The 26663-nt window shown below is 44.4% G+C and overlaps 1 protein-coding gene across 3 annotated transcripts in view; it reads left to right on the top strand.

Moving 5' to 3' along the window:
- The window catches only part of LOC144823664 (uncharacterized), a 130551-nt gene that overhangs the window by 12784 nt on the left and 91104 nt on the right, over positions 1 to 26663 (top strand). For all 3 annotated transcript variants that reach the window (XM_078682375.1, XM_078682392.1, XM_078682382.1), the window contains exons 3-4: positions 17760 to 17886; positions 26538 to 26648. In XM_078682375.1, the coding sequence (XP_078538501.1) occupies positions 17760 to 17886; positions 26538 to 26648 (238 nt within the window). The remainder of the gene's footprint in view (positions 1 to 17759; positions 17887 to 26537; positions 26649 to 26663) is intronic.

Below are 26663 nucleotides of genomic sequence, written 5' to 3'. Positions count from 1 at the left end.
GCGCTTTACATGAGCACCAGTTTCATTACAGACGGACACATTAATTATTTTTTTTTTTATAAGGCACAGGGAGATTAAGTGATGTGCCCAGAATCACAAGATGTTGAGTGTGAGAAGTTGGCCTAGCATAGGCTGTCTACTAGTTCTAGTGGGCACCTTGCACTAGTCCAAACAACCCTTATTGATGATAGGTTTGAAGACAACCTTTATTGAAAGCTATCCTAGTGGTAGCTATGGAGAGCAGCCTTCAGGCTAAGTCTTGAAGGAGTGTAACGCAGCTTGGTTTACCAGATTATAACCTCTTGAATTACCAACTGAAAGGAGAACAACACAAGATGTATATAAAATATATGTATTTCTTACTAAACACTCTCTACTAACCTCTTTATGAGATTAGAGAACAAGATACACAATATCAACACTTTAGAACTTCAGTAAAAAGCACAATATACAATGGGCCCCGGGGGGAGACCAAACCATATATTAAGAAAGTGGTATAAGAACCACGACTTGACTAGACACAGTGCCTAGAGTATGTAGAATCGCTGGGACCCCAAGGAACCACCCAAGGTAGTGACACAAGGGGCCCACGGGGGACGCGTGCAGTGTGAGAACACAGCTGCGAGCTCCGTTAGCTTCTATGGGAAAAGTCGAGGTTGGAATTTTAAAGTTTAAGGACACTTAGGAGAGGACTTTGAGCAAACCGCTTTAGACTTAGGGTTTTCTAGGGCCAACACCCACGGGAGCACTAGAGTACTCAAGTTTCCTCACCCAGGGAAGCAGGGTGCATAGGTGTCAAATGGTGTTGCGTCGCGTCGTCGTTTTCAATGGCGACCTGCTGTAAAGTGTCCGGAGAGATCCAAGCCTTGATCTAGAATGTGATAAACCTGAAAGCAGAGGGGACAGAGTCTGGGTCACTTGCCAGTGACCAGGGGCACGATAGACGAATACCCACTGATGTCGGGTGCTTCAGGTGCGAAGAGGTGAAGCTTGACTCTGCAGCCACAAGGACCAGGCGGCGTCAACGATGACCAGGAGCTGAATTCGAGCTGTCCCACGTAGGATGTCGAGTGCTGCGGTGTCGGTGCTCGGATTGAACACAACAAGCCTTGGCAACAGCAACCCACGCAGGAAGAGAAAAGATGCTTTGGTGCGACCAGCAAGGTCCGGGTAACTCCCCAAGTGGTGGAGAGTCAGGGCACATCTGGAGCAACCAGGGAAGCCAGTTGAAAGTTAGAGTTGCCTTCACAGGGACCCACCAGTCGAAGGACCAGTGATCGCGAAGGGACCTCAAGAGAAATCACACAATACCAGCCCACGGGATACTCAGTGGGTATAGGCCAGTAATCTTCGGTGGAAACGCTGCTCTGGGCTTGGACTACAAGTAGCCCACTGCACAGCCTCAAGGATCGCCAAGAAGCATATGCGCTTGCAAATGTGCAGGGTGTCCAGGGGTTCTGGTTCCCATGAGGGCTAGGGGACTCAGCTTTGCTGCGGGCTCGGGTCGGCCTCTGGGAAGTCTGGGGACCTACCTCCTGTGTTGCAAATTCTTCGGAGTCTGGCAGGAGCTTCGGAGATACAAACCGGTCAGATGCGTCTTAGGTGCCTGCCAAGCAGGGGAGTAACTCCTTTACTCCAAGGGAGATTCTTCAGTTATCTAGCCCCTTGTAGATCGTCAAAGTTCCAGGATTATGTGTCAGAGTTTAGTCCAGGTAAATCTAAAGTCCTGTAGTCAGGGGTTCCTACTTTATACCCAAGGAAGGGGTGGGACAAACTCTGGGGACCCACCTATGGGTGGGTCAGGATAGAGGGGTGATTTCACTCAGTTCTTTGAGCGCACTCTCTCATGCAAGGTGTATGTGGCTTAAAAGCCCTTGGCCCATTTGCTGCAATTCAAGCAACAAGTCAAGGTTCCAAAACATCTTTGGCTGCTTTAAGAAGATGGGTTTGGATTACTATTGTAGAAACATATTCCAATGCTTGGAATGATTTGCCTCTTAGCAGACCGACAATTCAGGGAAAGTCTGTATTGTGCATGGCAACTTATTGGATCGCATGTAGAGTTGACTCACTCACTGACATTTGAGGGTTAGGATTAGGTTCAATTTTCATATAACAACAAGGAGCATTTATCATCAGTCCTATTTATTTCAGCCAAAAATCATTAACAATAGTATTGCATTTGATCATTTACACAAAACTTAATAATAAACCCAGGAATCCACCGATATCTTTTTAGGTCTCGGCCTGCGAAAGACTGTGCACATGCACAGTCGAGCTGGCGAGATTTAATGATGATGGGAGAGTTTCACTAGCGAGGTTAAGCCCCGCCCCTCTTTTCCATTGGCTGGCGTCACCGTTCATGCAAAACGGTGGCCAGCCATTGGAGAGAGGTTCTTCTTTCTCTTTTAGCCCCGTCCTTTTCAGATTGGGTTCCTTGACTTTCTGCTGGCTTGAAAGGTTTCTAATCTTCTTTATGGGTCCAGATGTCCCCATAAAGAAGATAAGGAACCTTTTACCACAGCAGTAAGTCATGCTGAGCCTATCTGAAAAGGACAGGGCTAAAAGAGAAATTCTGTGTTATGCCACGCTCCTGACCTCATCGCGTCATTAGGGGTGAAATGCTGCTAACACACGAAGTCCAAAAGTCCGCTTTCCATAAATTCACTATTTTAGTCAAGTTGCCTGATTCCCCTACACGCCGTGATTCTCCATTCAAACCAGACACTCATTCATTGGCACTGCTGCAAGGCACGGTGAAGATTCGGACCTGCAGAGCACACCCAGCGGTGAGAGGCTGCCTCAGTGCGCTGTACTTTGTTACGAGCTCAGCTCTGTGTGCCTGCTGGTTGGTAACAAGAGAGCTCGCTTTCTTAGGACCCTTTGAAGTAGAACACCAGGCCCCAGGCACACAGTGAGGTTCAGCGCCTGTGGGGGTGCACAGTGGGTGTTTTCGTTTCTATTAGTGTGTGCTGCTGTGGGTTTGTGTCTAGTGAAAGTGAGTGTGCCAAGCCCTGCAGGGGGCTGGGCGGGTGCACGCATCCAGCTGTGCTTTCTCCAGCAGGTACCGGGGCATGGAGGTCTGACACGGGCTCCCTGGGGTACAGGGATGAGCTGGTCTCCGGCCAATGGCTGGCAGGGAGGAGGGCGCAGGAGGGGAGAGGGCGAGCCTTCGGACTGACTGCCCGTCCCACCTTCCCTCACTCTCAAATGCACCATCTGTCTCTCCGTGTCCTTAGCACAGGCAGCAGAGGCGGGACCCTCTCCGGCTAAGAAATGGGTAGCCCTCCTCTGAGCATCCTACTGCATCCCGTACCCTCACCCACCGATAGACAGGCAGGCATCCTCACCTGTCGAGAGACCTGCAGCGTCCGGTACCAGCACCCACTGAGGGACCCTCATCCCTGGGAGAGGGCAGCAGCTATTGCACCCACGAGAGACAGGCGGGCATCCTCACCTGTCGAGAGACGGACAGAACTCATCCGGGGGACTTGCAGCTCCTGGTAGCCTTACCCTCCGAGAGACAGGAAGGGAACCTCACTCCTTAGAGACAGGCATCCCTCAACTGAGGGAGACCTGCAGCAGGCACTAACCCCACTGAGAGATGACCAGCTCTCATCCGATTCTGAGAGAGACCCCTAGTAGCAGGGACCCGCACACACACTTGAGGCAGATTGGGGGGGACCCGTGCACGAAGGATAGCGATGGAATATCGGGTCCGGAGGGAGGATGCTGCTCGGAGTGAGTTACGTGAGGAAAACCACCCCTGGAACCCGGCACTCGAGAAAGACCAAGGCTCCAGGCGGCACAAGCCCCCCACACCAAGGCGCGCTCCACACCGGCAACCACCCAGAGTGCGGAGACCAAGTCACAGGTGTACTGATGCCGGCACACGGAACACACAGACATGCAAGTTGTACTCAGCTTCTCTAATGTGCTGAGATAAGCAGGTAAGAAAATCACAATGCAAAGAAAAATGAATGCCTATTAATCTGAGCAGTAACCTTGGCCAGCAGCGGGTGCTTTAAGGCACTTGAGTATAACATTAGCACATGTGTTGAAGAAGATGCCTTAGGTCTGGTTTGTTGCAAGGGTCGTGTGTTTTCTGGGGGCACCTGTGTTGTGTTTGCATCTGAATGCTATAAACACCCGCTTGCGCTTCTGCCCCCTGGAATCCCGGTTCATGTTATGTTTCGCTGTGTGCTCTGAGTGAAAGGTGTTGCCTCGCACTCAATGTTTCCTGAATCTGTGGAAGGGTGTGTTCATCAACTCTGACCTCTGCCTCTGACCCCGTGATCGTGCAGAGAGGTGTCACGACCACTGTTTTGTCTTGGTTATTGGTCACCATTGATCCCGGACATTGCTGCACAGCCAGGGCCTGTCACAGCCTCCTCCGTTTGGTGAGGTTCCTTAAAGGGGGCTGGGGCGCAGAGGTGTCCCCCGCAATAGTCATAGACTGCACGGCCATAGAACGGTGTATGTGTGTGGCTCTTTGTGTGTTTGGCTCCGTGTGTGTGTGGCTCTGTGTGTGTGTGTGTGTGTGGCTCTGTGTGTGGCTATGTGTGTGTGTGTGTGTGGCTGTGTGTGTGTGTGTGTGTGTGTGTGTGTGTGTGTGTGTGTGTGTGGCTCTGTGTGTGTGTGTGTGCAAATGCAATAGGTCTCGCATTTGCGAGAGATTAAGCTATTGGCATTGTAAATGACAATGCCATTTATTTATCTTTTTTCAAAACCAACACATACATAAAAATGTTGTCATTTACAATGAAAATAGCTCTAACTTTTGCAAAGGTGAGACCGGTGCATTGTAAATGCTTGGTATGTCATGCATTCATGTGAAAAAATTATGTTCTCATTATATCAGACTTCTGATAATAGTCTCTTTTATTTTGCTAGGGTACATATTATGTCAGTGTTGAATCATAGCAAGGTCTTAATTTGGCCACCTTTCCACAAATTTACATATCAGGACTCGAAGTGGGATATACGTGGTAATTTCAGAGTTGGAATGGCCTGTGAGACTGTGCACACGCACAAACTAAAAAGTATAGGGTTTTCATCATCTCCTCTCCATTCTCTTCCCGCACTGAACAATGTTGGAAATTTACTCCTGACAATGGGAGGAATAAAAAAAATCCACAGTGGGGAATAAAATTACGTAAGAAAAGCGAATTTGCAATCACTGAGCAGATTTTTCCATGAGCAAATCTATGTGTTTATATTAACTCATGTGAAAATGGAATTCACAATAGTATGAAAAGATTATTGTTTCCAGGTCTACTTTTGTAAACTCTTGTTATTCCTGAAAGATGAAAATCGTAACTAATGTAAGAACATATTCCTTTTGGTGCACTCTTTTGATGGTATTCAAGAATTGGGCCCCTAATTCTTTTTCATGTTGCCCACAATGAATCCCAAAATGGTTTTACATTGATTATATCGGTCAGTGAGAAATCTTTATTTTGGTAAAAATACCGTAAAAGATACAACAATCAGAACGGACATACTTTCCGATTTGGAACAACATACAAATAAACGTTAAAACAGATGCAATTATAAAACATTACAAAAATTAACAAGACAAGACAACAACAACATATACGGGATACCTAAACAATAGTTAGCACGTAATTCATGGCTTTTGGTGCCGCAGGCAAGCCAGAGGATACAATACGAACTGGGACCCATAAAGTGCAAGTGCGCTCATAAAATTTTGTACAGTGGTCTTATCCTGATAGAAAATTCCAAGGCATGAAGTAAAAAAAAAATCACAAGATTACCTAAAAAGCATCAATGTTTACATGAGATCAAGAGTACAAGATTAAAATTTGTTGGTGTTAGGAGATAAAACATTTATTTACATCTAAAAAGAGTAGCCATTTAAGCAATTAGTCTTATAAGAGGGAGTCGTCACATCAATGGCTTTCAGGGATAGGTGAGGGTATTGACAGTGATCTCCTTCTGATTGCCCAGAAGTGGCCCAGAAATTTCGCAATTGCGCAAACAAATAAGGGTCTTGCATCTGATTTCAATATGCGCAGGGCCACTCTGTGATCTTGGGTCCCAAATTGCTACAAACTGGGACCAACCCCTTGCCCCTGGGTTTCGCATAGGCTGTGCACGCAAAAAGAACATGACCTATCGATTCGTTTTGGCAAGGGCCTGGGCTTTATCAATCTGCCAAGAGTTTGTGAAAGCATTGATTGGCAGACTACCATGCCTGAATTGGATATAGAGCTTCCTGTCGGCTGGCACCTTAATGATATCCAAATAACTTTCAAGGGAGCGTCAGGTCTTCAGATCTCTAAATTCTTCTGTTAGTCTGCCTGTCTGCTCAAACCATGCCCAATATAGTGATTTGATCTGGTGAAGGTTGGTGGACAGCCAATACTATGACCCGGCAGACCAATGCTGTCTAAGAGTCTTTTGATCCAGCCATATTTTTTTAGTGGTGTCTAGGGCGCTAACCTCATTAAAAGCTGCTGCATAAGGTGCCAGTTCGGGAGTGGTAACCATTCTCTGCCAAAATGGCAGGGGGCGAAGCTTTGTTATGCCGCTAATGGGTGTGATGCCCAGATCAAGGCTTAATGGGCAAAGCGGGGTACTTTGCAGGAGAGATACCAACTTTCCAAGAAACTTGTCCTCCATTGCTGAGAGGTCACTTGCTCTTACCATGCCCACAGCTCAGCCCCATATAGGGCACTATCCACGACCTTGCAGCTATATAATTTCAATGCAGGTGCTATTGGCTTAGTATAGGAAGGGCAATGCTCCTTCCTCAGAGCCCTGGTTACCTGGGAACATTTGAGGATGGCCTTATTAAGATGGGATTTCCAGGCCATATCCTCTGATAGTTTAATTCCTAGGTAATCGAATGAGCCCACTCTCTCAAGAGGAGCATTGTCCAAAAACAGGTCTCCTTTAAAGGTCTTATGGGGGTTCAGCAGCATTAACTTAGTTTTGGAGGTATTAATTTCCAAGCCTCTCCCATCACAAAAGATCCTAAATTGGTTCAATAACTTTTGTAGACCCATTGGAGTTTTTGAAACAAGAAGAGTGTCATCTGTAAATAATAGGGTGGCTATTTTTTGGTTTGCAGCGAGGGGGCGTCTGCTGGTATAGCAGATAGAAGCTCAGCCACTTGCTTAATGTAGAGTGAAAAGAGGATGAGGACCAGGACATAACCCAGTCGAACCCTTGCTGTATTTTAATGGGATCAGTGACATGTCCCTGGCCACCTCATCTCAACTGGGTGAAGTTCTCTTCATGTAGCCTTATGATCAGTGCCAGAATTTCCAGGGGCATACCCATGTCCCTAAGCACCCACCATAGTTTGTCCCTGGGGACAAGATCGAATGCTGATTTTAAGTCCATAAAGGCTATATATTGGCTCCCCTTCCAATACAGCATGAAAAGGCAAATAACGTTTGGCTCCCTGGCTGCTAAATATGTCCTGTGCGACAAGGGAAGAAGGGGTGTTGCAACCAGACCTCTTTCAGGCAACAGTGGTGGTTATACCAAAACCAGGCAAACCCCCAGAGAGCTGCGGCTCCTACCTTCCCATCTTTCTACTAAATATTGAAAGTAAGATTTTGACCTATATTCTGGCGAAGCATCTCTTAATAATAATCACCTCACTGATTCATAGAGACCAGTCAGGCTTCATGCCTAAACGGATACTACAAATTACAAAAAAGTCTGCCCCCTCTAATTAATACGAAGGCTCAAAATGAGTCCATAATTATGAAATGCAGAACTGAGCTCACTGAAACCCGCCAACAGATACCACAATTGAAGTTACAACATGATAGAAAGATATAAAAGATTTTTATTCATTTATTTCAAAAAGATTTATTTAACATTTCATAACAAAACAGATAATAGAAAATACAAAAAGTCATATCAAATATGCCCCACATAACCAAGCATTCCTACATTCACTCAAAAAAACTCATAAACCAATTCAATACATTCACAAATGCCATACTAACACTCATACACACACATCCATCAAACAATCAAAACTCATCATTCTAAAAAGATTCAGATGTAGCGCACTTCATCCGCCATGCAAAGTCTTCCCCTTGTGGTCAGGGAGATAAGATAACGTGATTGCATAACAGGTAAAACAACGCCACCCAGTTCATGCCTAAACGGGTCACACGTTTTAATCTCTGCAGACTTGCGAACTGCTTGACACAGTAAAAGACAGTTCTATCCCCCTGATGCTGTTGTTGTTAGATGCCGAAAAGGCCTTTGATACAGTTCATTGGCCATTTATGAGGCAGGTACTCATAAAATTTGACTTCGTGAGGAACTTCCGGACTTGGGTCGACCTATTATACGCAAATCCCAGGCCACGAGTGAAAGTCAACGGGGTAAAGTCAGCAGAATTTTTAATCCAGAGGGGTGCGAGGCAGGGTTGCCCACTGTCTCCCCTGCTCTTTGCACTGGTTTTAGAACTACTGGCATGCATATTTAGGGCTCACCCAGAAATAAATGGTTTTCAGGATGCCAAGGGGCGGATGACAAATGAACGGATCACCCTTTATGCGGATGATATCCTACTGTATATCTCTAGCCCCAATACAACGTTACCTTTCATATTCCACCTAGTTAAAGAGTTCGGTACATACGCAGGATATAACATTAATTGGGGGAAGTCCAGACTCTACCCCATTGGAACCACCACGGCTATGTACTCTATACCAGAACATTTACATATTGCTAAAGAGGGCTTCAAATACTTGGGTTTATATATCTCCACAAATGAAGCTGACTTCTTCACGTATAACATCAAGCGGGCCCTACAGGAATTCTGAGAAGACGTTGCCAGATGGAGACGTCTCCCTCTGACACTGCTAGGGAAGGCTGCCATGTACAAAATTATCACGCTCCCCAAACTGCTTTATATCCTTCAAAATGCGTACTACAAAGTCCCAGACACGCTCTTTAAGGCAATCACGGACAAGGTGCGTACACTGCTATGGGACGGTGGCCACCCGCGAGTAGCACTTCAAACCCTGCAGCGCAGTCAGTTCAGTGAGGGTATTGCCCTCCCAGACATATAGGCCTACTATAGGGCAGCGCACCTAATAGTTATTAAGGAATGGGGGCATGCACCTGGTGACCACCCTACATACACTTTAGAGAGGACACACTTTCAGAAACACTCCCATTTACACTACATATATGGAGGATCTGGAACGCAAAGTTTATTACCTGCAAAGCAGAGGGTGATTGAAGCCTCTAAAGGTGCAGAGATACAGATGAAATGGGAAAAGAGATTAACTAAATCCACACAGCTATGGGATGGTAAGCGACTGCCTGAGTTAGCAAAATTTCAGGGCTTCAAAGAGTGGAACATGATTGGGATCACAACGATAGGGGACATAATACACAAAGGAGAAATCATAACCTTTCCATCGATCCAAAAGGAGTACAGTTTGTCCTATAAGCAACAATACAGATACATGCCTCTCCAACATGCCTGGAGAGCGCAAAAACCCAAGATAACAGACATCCCCGAATATGCACCGTTAGAAGGCCGACTGTTACAGGAAGAAATACTGGAAAAGGCAGTGTCCTGGACATACAAAACGATAATTAACAACATTCCTGATACACTATCCCCACTCAGAAGCAAATGGGAGGGTACTACTGGTGCACTGGAAGACATCGACTGGGAAATGGCATTAATGCTTCCCAGAGAAGTAACGATTAAGCTTAGGATACACCTAGTACAGTTCAAAGTCCTACATAGGATATATTGCGACAGAGCGAGACTCCACGTCCTGGGCAGAGCAGAGACCCCAGAGTGTCTATGCTGTAGTACGGACACGGGTTCCTTCATCCATACTCTGTGGGAGTGCTAATTAATCCGCAGATATTGGAAACAGATAGTGAAAGAGCTTAACAATGTACTCGAAACAATGATCCCAATGGATCTCAAATACATCCTTCTAGGGATATACACAGATGTTGATCTTCCCTGACACAAACTACTACTGAGTAACCTAGGCCTCATAGTTGCCTAGAGAGATATTGCCAATACTGGGGCAGTGCAGTCTTACCCACCGTGACTGAATGGCCTGCAAATATGGATCTATATATGGGAGCTGGCAGAACGAAGGGTGCGGCGGGGGATGTATCGCTGAATTCTGTTGGCTATGAAGACTGGCCCGTGAAATGAAAGAGCTCTGTGGATCAGACAGCCAAGTTTGAAGAGGCAGCGTTTGGCAACTGGGAGCCAGTGAAGACTTTTCAGGAGGGGTTTTACGTGGTGCGACCCAGGTTGGCCGTGTACGAGTCTGGCCGCTTGGTTCTGCACCAGTTGAAGCCGCTGTAACTGATAGGCAGGGATCCCGGCATATAAGGAGTTGGAATAATCGATTCGTGACATGACTAAGGCCAGGATGACCTGGACAAGGGCCTCAAAGGAAAGAAATCTGCTGATTTTTCGGATCCTGCGCAAGTGGAAAAAGCAGGAGGAGACTACAGCGTTAACCTGAGTCTCTAGGCTTCACCAAGGGGACCCATTAAATAGTACATGTCTATTGTAGAGGATGAGATTGTGGGGGGGAAATGTCAAAAGGAATGTTTTTATGGTTTGGTCAGCATTTCTACAAAGAATGGTTACTGATTATAATCCTAATTTTGTAACGCATGAGATACACCTGCTGATGTTTAGGATGATTCTTCGAAAAACAAATAAAAACAGTAAAAATAAAAAAGGCAAAATACTTGATCGATTGTGCCAGTCTTCTGTCTGAATCCTGCTTGGAGCAGAGAGAGGATGTGATTCTCATCCATCCACTCCTGGATCTTGGTTAGAAGGGAACGTCAGAAGACTTTTTAGGCACAATGGATGAAGCTGATTGGCCGGTAGTTGGAAGGTTTGGCCCTGTCACCCTTCTAGAAAATGGGAATCACTTTGGCCCCTTTCCGGGATTCTGGAATTGTCCCTCTGCCAGCGATGTCATTGGAGGGTGCCAATAGGTAAGATGCCCAATTCTCCTTATCTAAGCTGAAAAGGTCTCCTGGGATGCCGTCTGGCCCTGGAGCTTTAGCAGATATGATTGCCTCCAGGTAGGCCAACCTTTCCTCTCTAGTAAACGAGAGGCCATATATTAATTGGCATTGGTCAGGCAAAGTCAGTACCCTATCTTCAGTGCAAATAATGGAATAGAGTGCACTAAAATGGTCTTGCCACGTATATGCTGGGATGTTAATGGCCAAAGGGGGTGACCTTTCGAATTTGTCCTTTGACTTTGACAAAAGGGACCAAAACAGCCTGATACCTGGATGCAGAATAGACTCTCCAAGTTCTTCCCATTTCCTTTCGTCCCTTTCTCTCTCTGCCTTTGTTTGTGCCAATTTATAATGCCTCCTTAGTTCGCGTGTCAAGGCGATGTCCCTATTTCTTATAGCTGTGGACAATCGCCTTCATAGCACTCTGCACTCCCTTGTGAACCATAAATTTGTTTTCGGTATTCTTTTCTAGGTTGGCCTATTCCCATGTGAATGGACAATAAAGTTTCTGGCCAAATGTTAAAAAAAAATATATTATATAGTAATCTTTTTTTAAATATTGACGCACATCAAAATCAGTCTACAAAATGATGCCTTGGAGATATGGCATTTAAAGTTGCACATTAGTTTAGCAACAAGGTTTTTTCAACCTTCAATTTTTTTCGTGTACAATTTATTTTGAAATCTTGTTTTCACCTGCAGCGTGAATTTGCATATAATCAGAGAGCCTCATAAATAGCCTCAAATTGTTACAGCTTGTAAACATGTACACTATTTTATACTGGAACCACTGTCAGTAATACAAGATGAGATCACAGCATTTCCTTAGAGCAACAACATATTTGCTTTAATGAACCACATAAACTAGTTTCAACAACTCATACATGTGGATATAAACCTTGCCCTAGTATCAAGCAATGCTCTTTCACAGATTCATATGGTGGTACTGTAAACTCACAGACAAAGGGTTTGTGCTGCATTGTTTTGTGCTTACCTGTCCAGTGAATTATATAAACAGGTAAACGTATTGCCTTTGACCCCAAATAATACATCCTCGGTGTCGGGCAATAGGAATTTCACATCCTTGAAGTAGTGATGCTTCTTCTGTCTTAATTCTGGGATTGTGTTGCTCATGAACTGTGTTTTGGTTCTGTGTGAGATAAATCTTTAATGTGTATTGCTATATGTTTTTTCACATGTGAATAGATTGTTTATTTCCTCACTGTAATAAAGATTGAGGTGATGACATCAAGAAGTAAAAAGTTTGGCAACTTCTGTAATATCTATTGCTCCAAGTGAAGTGAAGTACTATTCACCATAGTTTTTGCTGTTATTTGTTTCAGCAAAAAAACAGTTAGGTGCATTTTGAGAGGGAGCACATACATTCCTCGCTTCAATAAATAAAATATTAAGGATTAGCAAGACTTAAAGTAAAGAAGGCTGCATCTAAGAAATTAAATTATTCAAATACATGTTGAAACTGTTCGCTTGTAGCATCCTAACAGGAGTATATTGCCGCTAGAGACACCTCACTGTTTAGAGTCAAACAACAAATGCAGATTTTCCAGTTTTAATGGGAAGAAAATCATGATTTTATAAAAGGCACGGAAGGCTAATATTATGCATTATCCTTTATTGCTCTCAAACACAGCACAACATCAAAACTAGAACTAGAACACAATAGAACTCTAGAACACTGAACAGGCATATAACACAAGAACAGTCAGCCATCTTGCTTTCTTAACAGCTGCGAATAAAAAAAAGTCCCATCCGAAGAACCAGAAAATCCAGTCCATTTGCGGCCTCTTCAGGCTTGTCTCCGATATCCACCTTCTCAGCTTTAACCTAAACAAAATCAAACAAGAATTTTAAATGGGTTGGGTAAGCGGCGGGATAATATTAGCCTCCGTGCCTTTAATAGAATCAGGATTTTCTTCCCATTAAAACTGTGGAAAATCTGCATTTTATGACAAGGCCTGGAGGCCAATATTATGTATGTTCAAAGTTCCTCTTAAACTCTCTTTAACACATTTTCCACAGGTTTAAAATAGAATTTTTTTTAAAGTTGAATAATTTGACCAATCATCCGCCTTTAAAATCCCACTCAGACTGGAACTTCTCATAAACGCTTTACTAGCCATAGCACCCCTAACAGAATGTGCCCCAAAAACACTCACATCCATACTGGAGTTACTCATCACCTCCTTCACCCATCTAGCCAAGGTCGGAGCCAAAACTGCCCTAAAAGGCTTCCTGAAAGAAATCAACAAGAGAACAACCACACTCCCTTAAACCAACTGTTCTCAATTCATACTCCCTCAAACAACAAACCACACACAAATTACTATGCCCCTGCATAAGAGGATAATAAATAGTCCTAGACATAGTCTTCGTCCTTTTACGCAATTTAAAACACAACACACACCCTCAGGTTGGTAACTCCTAGAATTCACTTCCAAAGCTCTAATATCCGAAACCCTCCCAAAAGAGAGCAAACACACAAGCACTGCCAATTTCCAAGACAATAACTTAAGACTCAAGGCCGCATTTGGACCCCAAATGTCCAATTCCTTTAGAATGAATGGAACATCCCAAAGAACAGCATACTTGGCCCTAGGCAGTTACTCCAACCGAACACTTTTAACCAACCTTTTAACTAAAGCATGTTGACCCACGGGCACACCATCAACCAAACCCTGCCCAGCTGAAATTGCAGACCTGCTCAAATTCACTGAATTGTAAGCCAAGCCACCTTTATACAGAACCGATAAATACATTCACAATCTCCACTAAAGTTGCTGATACAGGATCCAAACCCCTCTCAACACACCAACTACATAATTTCCTCCAAGCTGACCTATAGACCCTTGTTGTGCCTGAAGCTCACAAACTTGCGATGAGATCCGAAGCCTCCTTTGATAATCCACATACTTGCCAAACTCTCCTGAAATAAGTCAAGCTATATGCCTCAAATGGCCGTCATCACCAGCTTGTGTATGTCCCCCTGCACATCCAACAGAACCTTTGGGAAAATTGGCTACAAAACAGGATCCTCTGTCAACAAACTCATCACATCTGCGAACCACACCAGTGCCTTTAAAACAGAGTTATCGAAATAAACTTTGCCCTCTCTTTCCTCACTTTTGTCAACAATCTCTGAATCATTGGGAATGCTGCAAATGCATAAAGTTTCCCCACTCTCCACTCCTGAAGGAAAGCATCTCTCCCCTTTGCTTTTGGAGCAGGCCTCCAACTGTAAAAATCCAGCAACTGTGCATTCAGTCGGTCTGTAAATAAATCCACCTACAGAGGACCCCACCTCTGCAGTAACCTCAGGAAAACTCCCCTGTCCAATCTCCAATTGCTCACATTTTTGAGATACCTTGAATTCCAATCCGCTTCCGTGTTGCTCAACCCTGGAATATACTGAGCCTGTACTATAATCTCGTTTTCCAAAGAAAACTTCTAAAAACTCCTTTGCCAATTCCCCTAAGCCCCTTGACCGAGGACCCCCCAACTAGTTCACATATCACACTGCCGAAATATTGTCCTATCTTCAGTAGAACACAACATTTTACCTGATCCTTCATGAAACTCTTGACCGCAAACGATCCTGCCAGGAGATCCAGACAATTTATGTGAAGCTCCCTCTCCTCCATGGACAACTGTCCCCCCGTTGACAGTGTCCCACACTTTGCTCCCCAACCAAACAGACTTGCATCCGACTCTATCTCCACCGCTGGAATCTCTCCAAATATTGCTCTTCCATTCCACGCTTCCAGACTTATCAACCACCAACCCAACTGCCTCAAATGAAATGCCTTCAACCTCTGCAATGCTCTGTAATGAAGAGGAGCTGGAAAAATCGCTTGAATAGACGCTGAAAACAGACCCAGCAATCTTTCCAATTGATCCATTTCGCACACTTCACTCTATTTACTTCCTTCCGAATCTTGTTCACCTTCTCCATTGGTAATTTCAACACACATTCCAATGTCTGAATCTGAAAACCTAAAAACGGCATCACCTGCTCTGACTCTACACATGACTTCTCTATGTTTACAACAAAACCTAGGTCCTCCAGAAATCTCATTGAAAACTCTGTTTACTCTCTTGCCAAACTTTTCTCCTCTGCCATTATAAGATTGACATCCAGGTAAGCAATCAGTCGTTTTCCCCTGGACCTCAACATTGCTACAACTGGCCTCATTACTTTCGAAAAGCACCAAGGAGCTGACGTCAACCCAAACGGGAGACTTTTGAACCTCCAACGAACTCCTTTCCACCTGAATTAAAGACACTGGAACAGTCAGATAAGCATCTTTCAAATCCAAATGGGTCAACCAATCCCCTTTCCTTAACAAGTCCCTCAACATATGGATTCTCTCAATTTTTAAATGATTGTAACACACCCAATCATTCAACTCTCTGGGATTGTTAGCTGGTCTCATGCCCTTGTCCTTTTTCTCCACCAAAAATATATTGCTCACAAAACAACCTGGTAATTCCTTCTCAACCTCTATTGCCCCTTTTACTGCCAGTGCCTCTACCTCCTTTGTAACCAGTTCCTCCAGATCTCTTGTGAATCTTAATACAGCAGGACATCTTTCTTGAACTGGAATTCCCCAAAAATCTATACGGTAACCTGCCACTGTTTCCAAGACCCACCGATCCTGACTTATTTCCTTCCACGTTGAAACAAACTGGGCTGTTTAGCCGCCCAATTTTACATGGATAAAAATAGGGTAAATTAAACATCTTACCTGATGAACCTCTTTTTCTTCTTTCCGCTCGCATTCCACGAGACTTCGACCTTTGCCTCTGTGGGTAGAAACTACCCTGCTCCGATCTTTTGAAACCATAACTGAATCCTGATCCATAAGGTCTAAATCATCTACCAAATGAACCTCTGGTAGTTCCTTGACCACGGCCAGGGAATCGACTACCACATTCTCCCGGCCGTACCAAAAACCTTTCGAATATCTTTTTGAGGATCCACAAAATCTGAAATCTCCAGCTTAAATTTTCTATCTGCAATTTTTCTCCTTTTACTGGGAGCCTCCTCATCAGAGTCATCAAAGCTTGTAGAGCAGGTTAACTCTACATCCCCACTGGCAGAAGATGTGTCGCATGCCACAACACTATGGCTTCTCTTTTGTGCCTTTATAGCGCCACTCTTTGCCTTTATAGCAACATCAATTTCCTGCACCTTACGTTCAGCTACCTTGTTCATCTTCTTTCTTTCTACATTCCTTCTTTTTTTGTGACCCTTTGACACCTTCTTGACCTGATCCACCGGCTACAACCTCCACTTCCACTGTTGTCCAAAAACTTTCATCCTCACCAGACCTCTTTCTAGAGTCTTTAGCTTTCAAACATTACTCTACAGTACTCTCTGTCTTCCTATCAATTGAAGCCAACATTTCTCAAAACATTTTACCCATATACACCTTCATCCTTTCCTCAAACCTGATCCCTCACTTTTTTCCATCTTATAACAATTTACTCCTACCAAAAACTACCAAACTAACTAACTCTCTATAAAATTAAGATATAAACCCTGTAAATATGCCTTAAACAACTTTCTCTAAACAATTTCCAAATGTATTCACCCTGCGCTTAACTCTACCTGCGCTGTTAACCCCAGACCGAAACTGTCAAGCATTCACTCAGTTTCCGATTGTTTTCTTTTTCCAATATATGGCTGTCTCAATGCCTATTCTCCTCTTTTATTCTTATCCCAATCCTTCAAAATGACCGCCGTACATTGCGTGAGTTTGGCGGCCTCACAGTACCAATTTTAGTCTTTCCCTACTCATCCCTCGCGCTCCACAATACTGGAGATGCAAGCTGATGCAGCCACGCTCAAGCGCTTGCCGGTCGTCAGCAACAGAATGCTGACAACCGCTCCAGTGCTTCTATTGCACTGCGCTAAACTCCCCATGTGCACGACAACAACTTCAAATGCCCAAGTCCGCGCATGATTTAATAAAATCAACAGCAACTGTAAAAGCGATCTTAACCTCCTAAAATCCTAATGACGGGCTACCGCTCCAAACTAACGCCACCAAAAACACATCATGTTTTAAACCAACATATTTAAAGTTGTTCAACCTCGTTTTTCAATTAAAAAAGGCAATTCATTCCTGGAACACTTCAAACCATTAATCATTTTTTTCACACATATCCCAAAATCAATTATCGGCAAAATAAATGTCAATAATCAATCCAAACCATACCTCATACAAACACCACGTCCATTAGATATGAATCTACTTATCTGTGCTTGATCAGCAACAAAGGAGGAAGATGGCTGACTGTTCCTGCGTTATATGCGTGTTCAGTGTTCTATTGTGTTCTAGTTCTAGTTTTGATGTTGCTGCTGTGTTTAAGAGAAATAAAGGATAATGCATAATATTGGCCTCCGGGCCTTGCCATACAATCCAATAATGATGTACTTATATGATGGTGTTTGTTGCTGGCATTTGTTATTATATCTATTTTTTCTAAATACCGTACCACAAAATCCTTTAAATGAAACTGGATAAAAAATATTACAATTATTGGTTTATAAAAACATCCCCCTTTGTCATGTTTGCAACCACATGGCGATAGCATGAATACCTCTAGGAGCAAACACAAATAAAGTTCTCAATTGCATGAGTATTTTGTCCACATGAATTTCTCATCATTAAGTTGATAAATCTATAGTGCAACACTTTCTGTTACAGGCACCACTCACATTTTGTGACATTGTTTCCTGTTTTTCCGAAGAGGAGTGGAGACTTTTACACCACTGGCAGCAAGACCTTTACAAGAATGTAATGAAAGAAATTCAGCAAGCCTTCAACTCTCTTGGTGAAGTTACTTTTTGTCTGCTTTTAAGATTAAGAAATGTATGAAACTGTAGAACTGCTTTAGAGCCAGAACCTTCAGATAGTACTGTGTTTTGCAATCTTTGATCTCAATGAAAGAATGTGTATGTGAAAATTGTAACCGACCCTTTCATGCCTTCAGTTCTTGTAAGATATAGGATTTTAAATAAAAATGTATGTATGCATGCATGCTGTGGGTGGCATTACAGAACAAGTATAACTCCCATTTTACATGTTCTGGCCTTCATATAAATGGTCATTGCAACTGCCTTGTGAAGAATGGTGAATGAACACTGGAGGTAGGGCTTTTGATTCTGACAGCCTATCGAAGCAACTTATAGAAAGAGTGTCATGGTGTCCGCCTTACCTCAGTTTTTATTTATTTGATCGCAAGTAACTGTACTGATCAGTAGACTAAGAGAATTGCGGTCTTTAACTTGGTGCACCGGGAGAGGTGCAGTTTGTATGATCGAACAAGGGCCACTGTCCATTGATCTCCAAAATGTAGAAATAGCAATTGTAAAGAATAAAAACAGAATGTTACTTTACATTGTTTTGAAAAAATATTCCACTACACACAGCACAAACACGATTGCATTTCCATCACCTAACTAGTTACACATTTCAGGTATAAGCGTTTATTTTGCCCTGAGTTACATGCCGGTTCATCCTCATTAAAATAAATGGTGCATTACAGGTTATTACAGTGTGTCCTATGTCGCATACTAGTACAGATTTATTAAATTGTCCCATGCAAGAATATTGAAAGACCACTGAATTGATTTGGTGGCAGTTTTGTGAGATAGGATGCTTAAGTTAGAAGTAATGTAATACAACTATTACCCTGAAAAGGATGACCTGGTCTAAGAATACAGTAATTATCAAAAAAGGGAAAGGAAACAAAACAACCAAAGTAAATAGATGGGTTTTACCTTAGTTTTCCTAAAGGGGAGATGAAAGCTTGTCATGCAGAGGTTGGCAGATAACTAAAAGCATGACAGCCAAGTATCATTCTGCCATTCTGCTTGGATAGGGGATACATTGAAGTTTATTGGTAGCAGGACTTATGGTTCTTGGTGGCATGTACCTCTTGAACAGATTCCGAGTGTGTCAAGGTCCGAATCATGCAATGCTTTATGGCAAAAACAGAGAGCTTTGAACCACATATTGTTTTGAGTGGTAAGCCACAACAGAACTGTATAATCTCCAGAAGTAGAGATGTCACCACATTTTTAATGAGTTGAATGCAGTGGACTCGTTTTCTGGTAAGATCAAGGAAAACTGGATGACACTAGTCCAACCTGACCACAATAGTAGCTTGATTGATCATTTGCTATATTCCATTCGGATGAGGAGCCACACTTCTTCTGGAATCAGTTTTTGAACTATGCTCTGTAAACAAGAGGTTTCAATCAAAGATAATTCCAAGATTCTAAGCTGAGGAAGCTGGGGAGGGCGCAGATACGAGTCCTCCGGCCACCCGCTGGCATTCCAGATGATGCTTTCCCAGAGAACTAAGATTTCTATCTTAGAAGAGTTATGTCTCAAAGAGTTGTAATTCTTCTAGCACACAATGATGGGCATGCACTATTTAAAAAAGGATTGCAGAGATTTTATATCATTGTCTACTTTAATCATTAAATTGGGTGTCTTCAACATAGGAGAAGAAATGATGGGTTCACAGATGAAAGGGGATGGGAGTAAAATTGTCTCCTTGTGGGAACCAACACTGATTATTTTCAAGCTAGACCGGAAAGATGGCATGGAGACTGCCTGATATCGACCTGCCAGGAAATATATAATCCATTTAGGAGTAGGGCCTCACACTCCCACTTCTTTTATCTAAGAAGCAAGAGTAGAGTAGACAACTGTGTCAAAGGCTGAAGAGAGATCAAACAACATTAAGATGGCAGTGTCTAGGTTCCTTTGTAATTCATCAGAGGCACCTATAAGGATGGATGTAGTGCGAAAAACCAGGACGAAAGCCTGTTTGATGAGACATGGAGTCAAATTACCTATAGATTTTTTATTGAGTGGGTTGGGTATAAATCCAACTCAGTCAATCTTAATAAATTACAGGGGAATTACTATTACAACCTGTACTTGTCATCATTTAATCACCTACAAAACTCAAATAAGATCCACATTTCTCATTATGTATTAAGAATTCCCAGTTTGCCACATCCTTGTGCTGCCTCCAGCTTTACCCATTAAAAGGTGCACCCTGTTTCACCTGTTTTATAGATGAATTGTATCAAACACAGAAGGTGAAAGGAGAAATGCTTGCCAATGGCAAACCCTTGGGGTAGCAATCCAACCAGTTAATATTTCGCCCACTATGCCACCTCTGCTTCGGCCCGACCATAGGCAAGTCAGTTGTGACCCTGATCCTGTAGGAACAGTGCAGCCCGAACTTACAGGCCACATCCTCCCTAAACCGGAACACAAACAACCCAAGTCCAGTTTCACTCTCATAAAGGCTCTTCAGTTGGGTGTAGATTGGTTCCAGTGGCACAGTGAGCACACAACCCATGTCTGGGCATACCCTTGACCACTTAGGGCATTACATCAAACACACAAAAGGTGATGGGATGATTTATTGCAATAAGTCGTATCACTTGAAGTCACTCAGGTAGCCTTCCAACTCATTGTTCTTTTGCCTACCGTCACACCAGCTTGAACCCAGCTATATGCAAATCAGCCTTGCCCCTTCTCCAATAGGAGCAGTCAGAATGAACCTCAAGACTAGTTTTGCCCTGATTGGGTTTTTAAGTTCGGCGTAACTTGGTTCAAGTGCACAGAGAGCAAGGGACCCATGTCTGAGCATACCCCTGTCATGCAAAGTAACTTTCATCATGTCGGTGCCACTGCAATATATGGATGGCCACAGTGTGATATTGCATGTTCTAGCACCTCAATAGCAAGTGAGGACACATGTCAATATGTTGATAAATGCAATGAACATAGTGGCTGTCTGGATCTCACTTCCAGAAAATACTTTCCATAAGTAGCCAGGACCACTCCCCTTCAAAGGTAGGCATGTGTTCTAATTTCAGTAACAAAAACAAGACCCCTTTAAAAAAAATTCTCAACATCAATATATTAATTTGGCACACGTTCTGTTTATATGCAGAATATAGTGCAGATAGCCCAGTGCTTAGTGAAAAGTGATAAAGCATTAAATGTGAGGATGAAGTATGAAATCCAACAAGAAAATCTCAAAAGTCTTTCTGAATCTTGGTTGGGGAAATTAGTCTGCTAGCGGCCAAAATTCCCTGGTATCATCAGGACCCAATGCTGATGTTGCCTATATAAAGAAACAGAAGGGGCCTTCAGTTCCAGACCACATTATCAGTGAAAGGTGAGTAACCGAAAGAATGATAGTACTCACAGCAAATAGTTAGAATAAAGCCTTCTCTGTAAATAGTGTGTAGGCATGGCCTAGGGAGAGCTTTAACTGTCTTGCCAGCTTTGTTGTTACCAAAGTTCAAAATAAAATGCACAGTTTGATCAGAATCATACACATATAGAATGTCATGAAGAACCACGATGGTTCAATAGTCCATGTAGGGCCATGTTCCTGAGATCTGAAGGCTCCTTTAGCACAGTTTATGCAGTATTGAATCTGTTCATACACCTTGAGTCAACTTTGTGTTGTACTGAATCTATTTGTTCACTTACATTTGTGTGTGGATAATACATTATTACAATTACCTCCTCTTAAATTTTAACAACCTCAACCACTTCTATCTGATGCCTTCTGCAGTGTGCTGGTGAGTGGCAAAGTGTTCCATGATGGGGACTATAGTAACTCCACATAGGATGCAGCTTTGATCTTGACAAATGCGTTGTTTAACATTTTACATGGTTTCTCCTAGACAGAAGGGTATGCATATTTAGTATTGCAGTTAGAGAAAGCTGAGTAACGACTACTGTTACTAAGTCTCCCACACAGCCAACAATGTTTGATGGACATCGCTAGCATCGCATAACACAAACGTGTTACGGCTGGCTCTTTGTTCCCAGTTATCTGGCTGGTGAGATTTCCCTCCAGATGAACATACCGCTTTAGTTCCTTATAATTTGGGTAATTGCTTTTTCCACACAGTATTTAGATTTAAGGGCTGATTATGATGTCGGTCGGAAAAAAGGCTCTGAATGGCATTTGGTTCGTCCAAATCTGATTTGGAACCCGTCTTTACGGCCAATCCGGAAAGCCTTCCGACCAACTGTGAGAAAGTGCCATCTTTCTTGCATTGTAATGCCCCCACTTTTTTCTGAACTGCTGATGTGCTTTGACTGAGTGTGCCCTGGGTTCCTGCCAACCAGGTACCCAGGGCCTGTGTTCCTTCCCTAAAACTGTGTTGAAACTAAAACCCAATTGGCATCTCTGGCCACCTGTCAGCCCCTAGTAAATGGAACCATAGGTACCCAGGGCATGGTGACCAGAGAAGGCCCCTGAGGACTGCAGCATTTATTGTGCCACCCTCAGGGGCCCTGTACCCTGACGCCCACACACTGCCTTTGCAGGCTGAGTGTCTAAGTACAGGACTAAATAAAGAGTCGACATGGCACATATCCCTGTGTGCCATGCCCACAGAACCCACTCCCCTGGCATATTTCAGTCACCCCTCTAGCTGGGTGCCCTATGCCAGAGGTGTGGACACAGGTGCATGAACCCTGTGCCCCTACAGTGCCCCGGGCCATTCCTGGGCACTGTAAGTGCAGTGATGCCATTAAGAGAATATGGTGCTGGGAGGTTGTCATTACGAACTCCACAGCACCATAATGGCTACACTGAAGACTGACAATTTTGGTACCAAACTTCTCAGCACATTAAACCCGCACTGATGCCAGTGTGGGATTTAATGCAAAATGCACCAGAGGGCATCTTAGAGATGCCCCCTGAAACCTAACCTACAATCAACGTCTGGACTGAGAGGCTGCCTAGGCTGCCACACAGCAGACATGTTGCTGGACCCCTTGGTGGAGAGCCCCCGCTCTCCTGGGCCTGCAACAATGCACATCCTGGGCGAGGTGCTAGGTCTCCTCCCCCAGGATGGGCAGGGGGAAACTTCAAAGGCATGCCGCCTCTGTGAGCTTCTCCAGACCATTTGCTGTACCCAGCATCTGGCCCCCACCAGTCCTGACCCCCACTCTGGCGAGAATACTGGCGGGAAAACTACGTCAGGAAGGGGGCCAGCCTGTGCCAACCCCACCCCTCAGGTGGGGGAGACGAGGTGAAGCACGACCTGGGGCTCCGGCCATCTTGAAGATGGGGAGCCTTGCCCAATCACAGCTAGGCTCCTGCCCCCCTCCCAAAGGAGAAGAGCAGGCTAGGGGGTGTACCCACCCTAGGACAGGGACCTGTTGGTCCCTGCCCTTGCCCTACCTGTAACACCCCTAAATTCAGTATTTAGGGGCTCCCTGAACCTTTCTTCCTCAGATCCTGATAAGAAAAGAAGAAAGAAGATCAAGAAGAAGAAGACCCGCCGCGCAGCTGCCAACAACTGGCCTGTCGATCCTGGAACATGCTCCTGCCTAATCCCAGCGACTCCTGCGGACAGCAACCTTGGGACACCCAGAGGACCTGTCTGCCTTGACCCTCTCAAAGCCTGGGACTCCCATCAGCAGAGGCTCTGCTGCAATAACCCCCCTGGTGCCTGCCAGGAAGCTCCGGACCAACCCACTCTGCACCCGCCGAGCCCGGCCCATGCCCGAGTGATCCAGGACCACGAGGACGTCCCCCCGGCGACTGGGACCCGAAGTCCGGTGCCCAAAGACCCTCCTCGACGACCCTGACGCCGCCTGCAGCCTCAGGACAAAGGACCCCTCTGACCGAGACCAGCAGGGGGTAAGATTTCCCGACCTCAAAAGACACCCCTGCACCCGGCGCCCCACGGCCCCCTGTGCCCAACTCCTGGGCGCCTGCCTATCCTCCAAGATCCCAACTTACCCCTCGAAGTGTTGGTCGTTCCAGAAGATCCTCCGTCCCCGAGCCTGCAGCCTTTGTTCCCTTTTCAAGTTCCTCATTGAATAACATTGAGCGCCCGACGGCTCAAAAGCACCCTGCACCCAGCTGCCCGAGTGCCCCTGGCAGGGCAACCTGCACCCTATCCTACTTCCCCATTTGCCCTGAGCTAGTGACCAGGAGCCCAGCTCCCACACCCGCGTGGCCTGCTAGCCAGCAGCCACCAACCGGAGGCCCCCTGCCCCCCATTGGATAACATTGGGCCTAACTACCTCTGCACCCGGCCGTCCCTGTGCCGCTGAGGGTGAACCAAATGTACCTACCTGACCCTGGGGGACCCCTGAGTCTATGCCCAGAACCTTAACTTCACCAGTCGAGTACTCACCTGGAAACCGGTTACTCACTTACCTGCCATTGGATAACATTGACTGGTTTGACTCAAAAAATATTCTAAGTGTGAAGTTTTGGAAACTTAAAATATTCATATAAAATCAATCGAATTCCGAAGTACTCACCTGCAATCAGGAGAGAAGCTAGTACTGTACCTTGTAGCCCAGTACTGAACTGCAAAAGTAATCCTTATCGGGTTTACTAGTAACCTGAATTTTCTCCATAGGAATCCATTGTCTGCTTTTCTATGAAATTTCTTCTGTCTACTTTTAAAAACTTGAAATATTCTTTAAAAATCATACGAAATACTGAAATGAAATGACTTACCTGTTTTAAGTTGAGACCCCAGTGCTGGACCCAGGAGTCCAGTACTGGATTACCCAAGTAACAAGATTGTACTTTACCTGCAACCTGAATTTTCTCCCATTGGATAACATTGCCAGATTGCTGTTGAAAAGTTTCTAAGTGTGAACTTTTTAAATAGCTTTATATTCCTGGAAAATCACTACAATACCTAAAACGTTTTTCTAAACTGTTTTCAGCTTAGACCCCAGGACTGAATCTAGGAGCCAGTTCTGGAACTACCAAAGTAATCTACAAAGTAAACAACTGTGTTTATATAAGAAAATCCATTGAGCTCAATGCTAAATTGTGTGTAGAATTGTGTTGCCTACTGCAACCCCTGTACCTATTGTGTTTACAAAGTTTATTGCCTCTCTGCAAAGTACTCATCTGAGACCTCTCATTTTCAGAACAGTATATTTAGAAATAAAACAACGATATCTTTGAAATAGAATCAATTGGCCTGGAGTTCAGTCTTTGAGTGTGTGAAATCTTTTGCTGTATACAACAAATGCTTTACACTGTCCTCTGGTACTGCCTTACTGCTCGATCAAGCTAACCTCTGTTATACTTCTGGGGTTTGCGGACTCTATACACACTGTACCTTATTCTGGTCCAGTATATATAGAGCCACTTTCTCACACCAACCGATTACCATAGTCAGAAACCATTCCGACTTTCTGACTCGGTTCCGAGCGACATTCGGAGTAATCAAACCGTTCGGAGCCGACTTTTACACTCCTCTCTGAAGAGCCTATGGGCCTTATTATGACTTTGTTGTCCCGGAGCAGGGCGTCCGAGAATGCCAAAGCTATTAAAGACCGCCCGCCTGAGTGCAACGTATTTTTACTCTGGCGGGCAGTCCTTTGGCGGTCCCACTGTGGTGCCTTTGAAAAAGGTGCCGCAATGGGAGCGTCAAAGGCAGTTCCTGCAGGGCATGGACTGCTAACTCTATGCCCCGCAGGAACTGGGGGTGCATGCACACAGGGATACACCCCATGGTGCAGAGCCAACAGGGGGCCCTGTAGGGCCAACTTTGTTTCCTCACCACCATAAGTTTCATGGCGGCACACCACCATGAACAGTGTGGTGGTGAGTAAACTCCCAATATCCCTGGTGGTGCTGCAGTGGCAACACCAGCATATTAGGGGCCTCAGACCACAGTGGTCCAGTGGCTGTCCAACCGCCGCAATCCTAGTGCGATGGGCTGACCGCCAAACCCGTAATAAGAGCCTAAGGACCACACTACCCCCTACCCCCACACTACCCTACGTTGGGGTTGCTAGAGCAAGCCCCTGTTCACTCATAAAGGAATCCCTGGACTCGTTGCAAGATATATATTATTTTGATCTATCATATAAAGAGCCAGCTTCCCACACAAATGCATATATATATATATGCCTGGTGAAAATAATAATTTCTGGTCTTGTTTTTGTTATCAAAATGAAAACATACATACCATTGGACACAGCAATGGATGTCACTACTTTTATCTGAAATTAGTTTCTGGAAGTGAGACCAGGGAGCCACTGTGTTCTTCATATTTAATACTTCCCTGGCTCCTCCTTGGGTCTATGGGGTTGGGAATATGTTAAACTTTCCATATTAAGGTGAGGCAGATAAACATTTATGAGTGGTATGTAATGACTAGTTTTGTCAAGTATCTTTCCTTGACATATAACTGCCCAGATTAAGCAATTTATTCTGAAGACAACATTCATTTTTAGAACACTTTAATTGTACATACAAGCCTCACACTGTCCAACCTTTGTAATTCTACCCGTCTCATTCCTGACCTGTACAAAATGAGCTGTAGGTTACCACAGAGCTCACCCCCAGAAATTATCTCCGTAATAACTCAACTGTGTATTTGGTCATTTTGCAGGGCGCTATAAGTATGTTATCAATGTTGTATTTTTTGTCCAAAACAGGTCCATTGATTGCCAACTCAGTGTTTTCATTAAGAGCTAATGAGAAAGAGGGTCTGTGCTCTGTGGACCATGAGGATTCGAAGAAAAAAGGCAGGACGAACCCTTCCATAGGTGAGTTAAAAAGTC

This window comes from Lissotriton helveticus, chromosome 1_1 (assembly GCF_964261635.1).
Source record: "Lissotriton helveticus chromosome 1_1, aLisHel1.1, whole genome shotgun sequence".
NCBI lineage: Eukaryota > Metazoa > Chordata > Amphibia > Caudata > Salamandridae > Lissotriton > Lissotriton helveticus.
The sequence above is the reverse complement of the archived record's forward strand: the minus strand, read 5'-3'. Positions and strand labels throughout refer to the sequence as shown.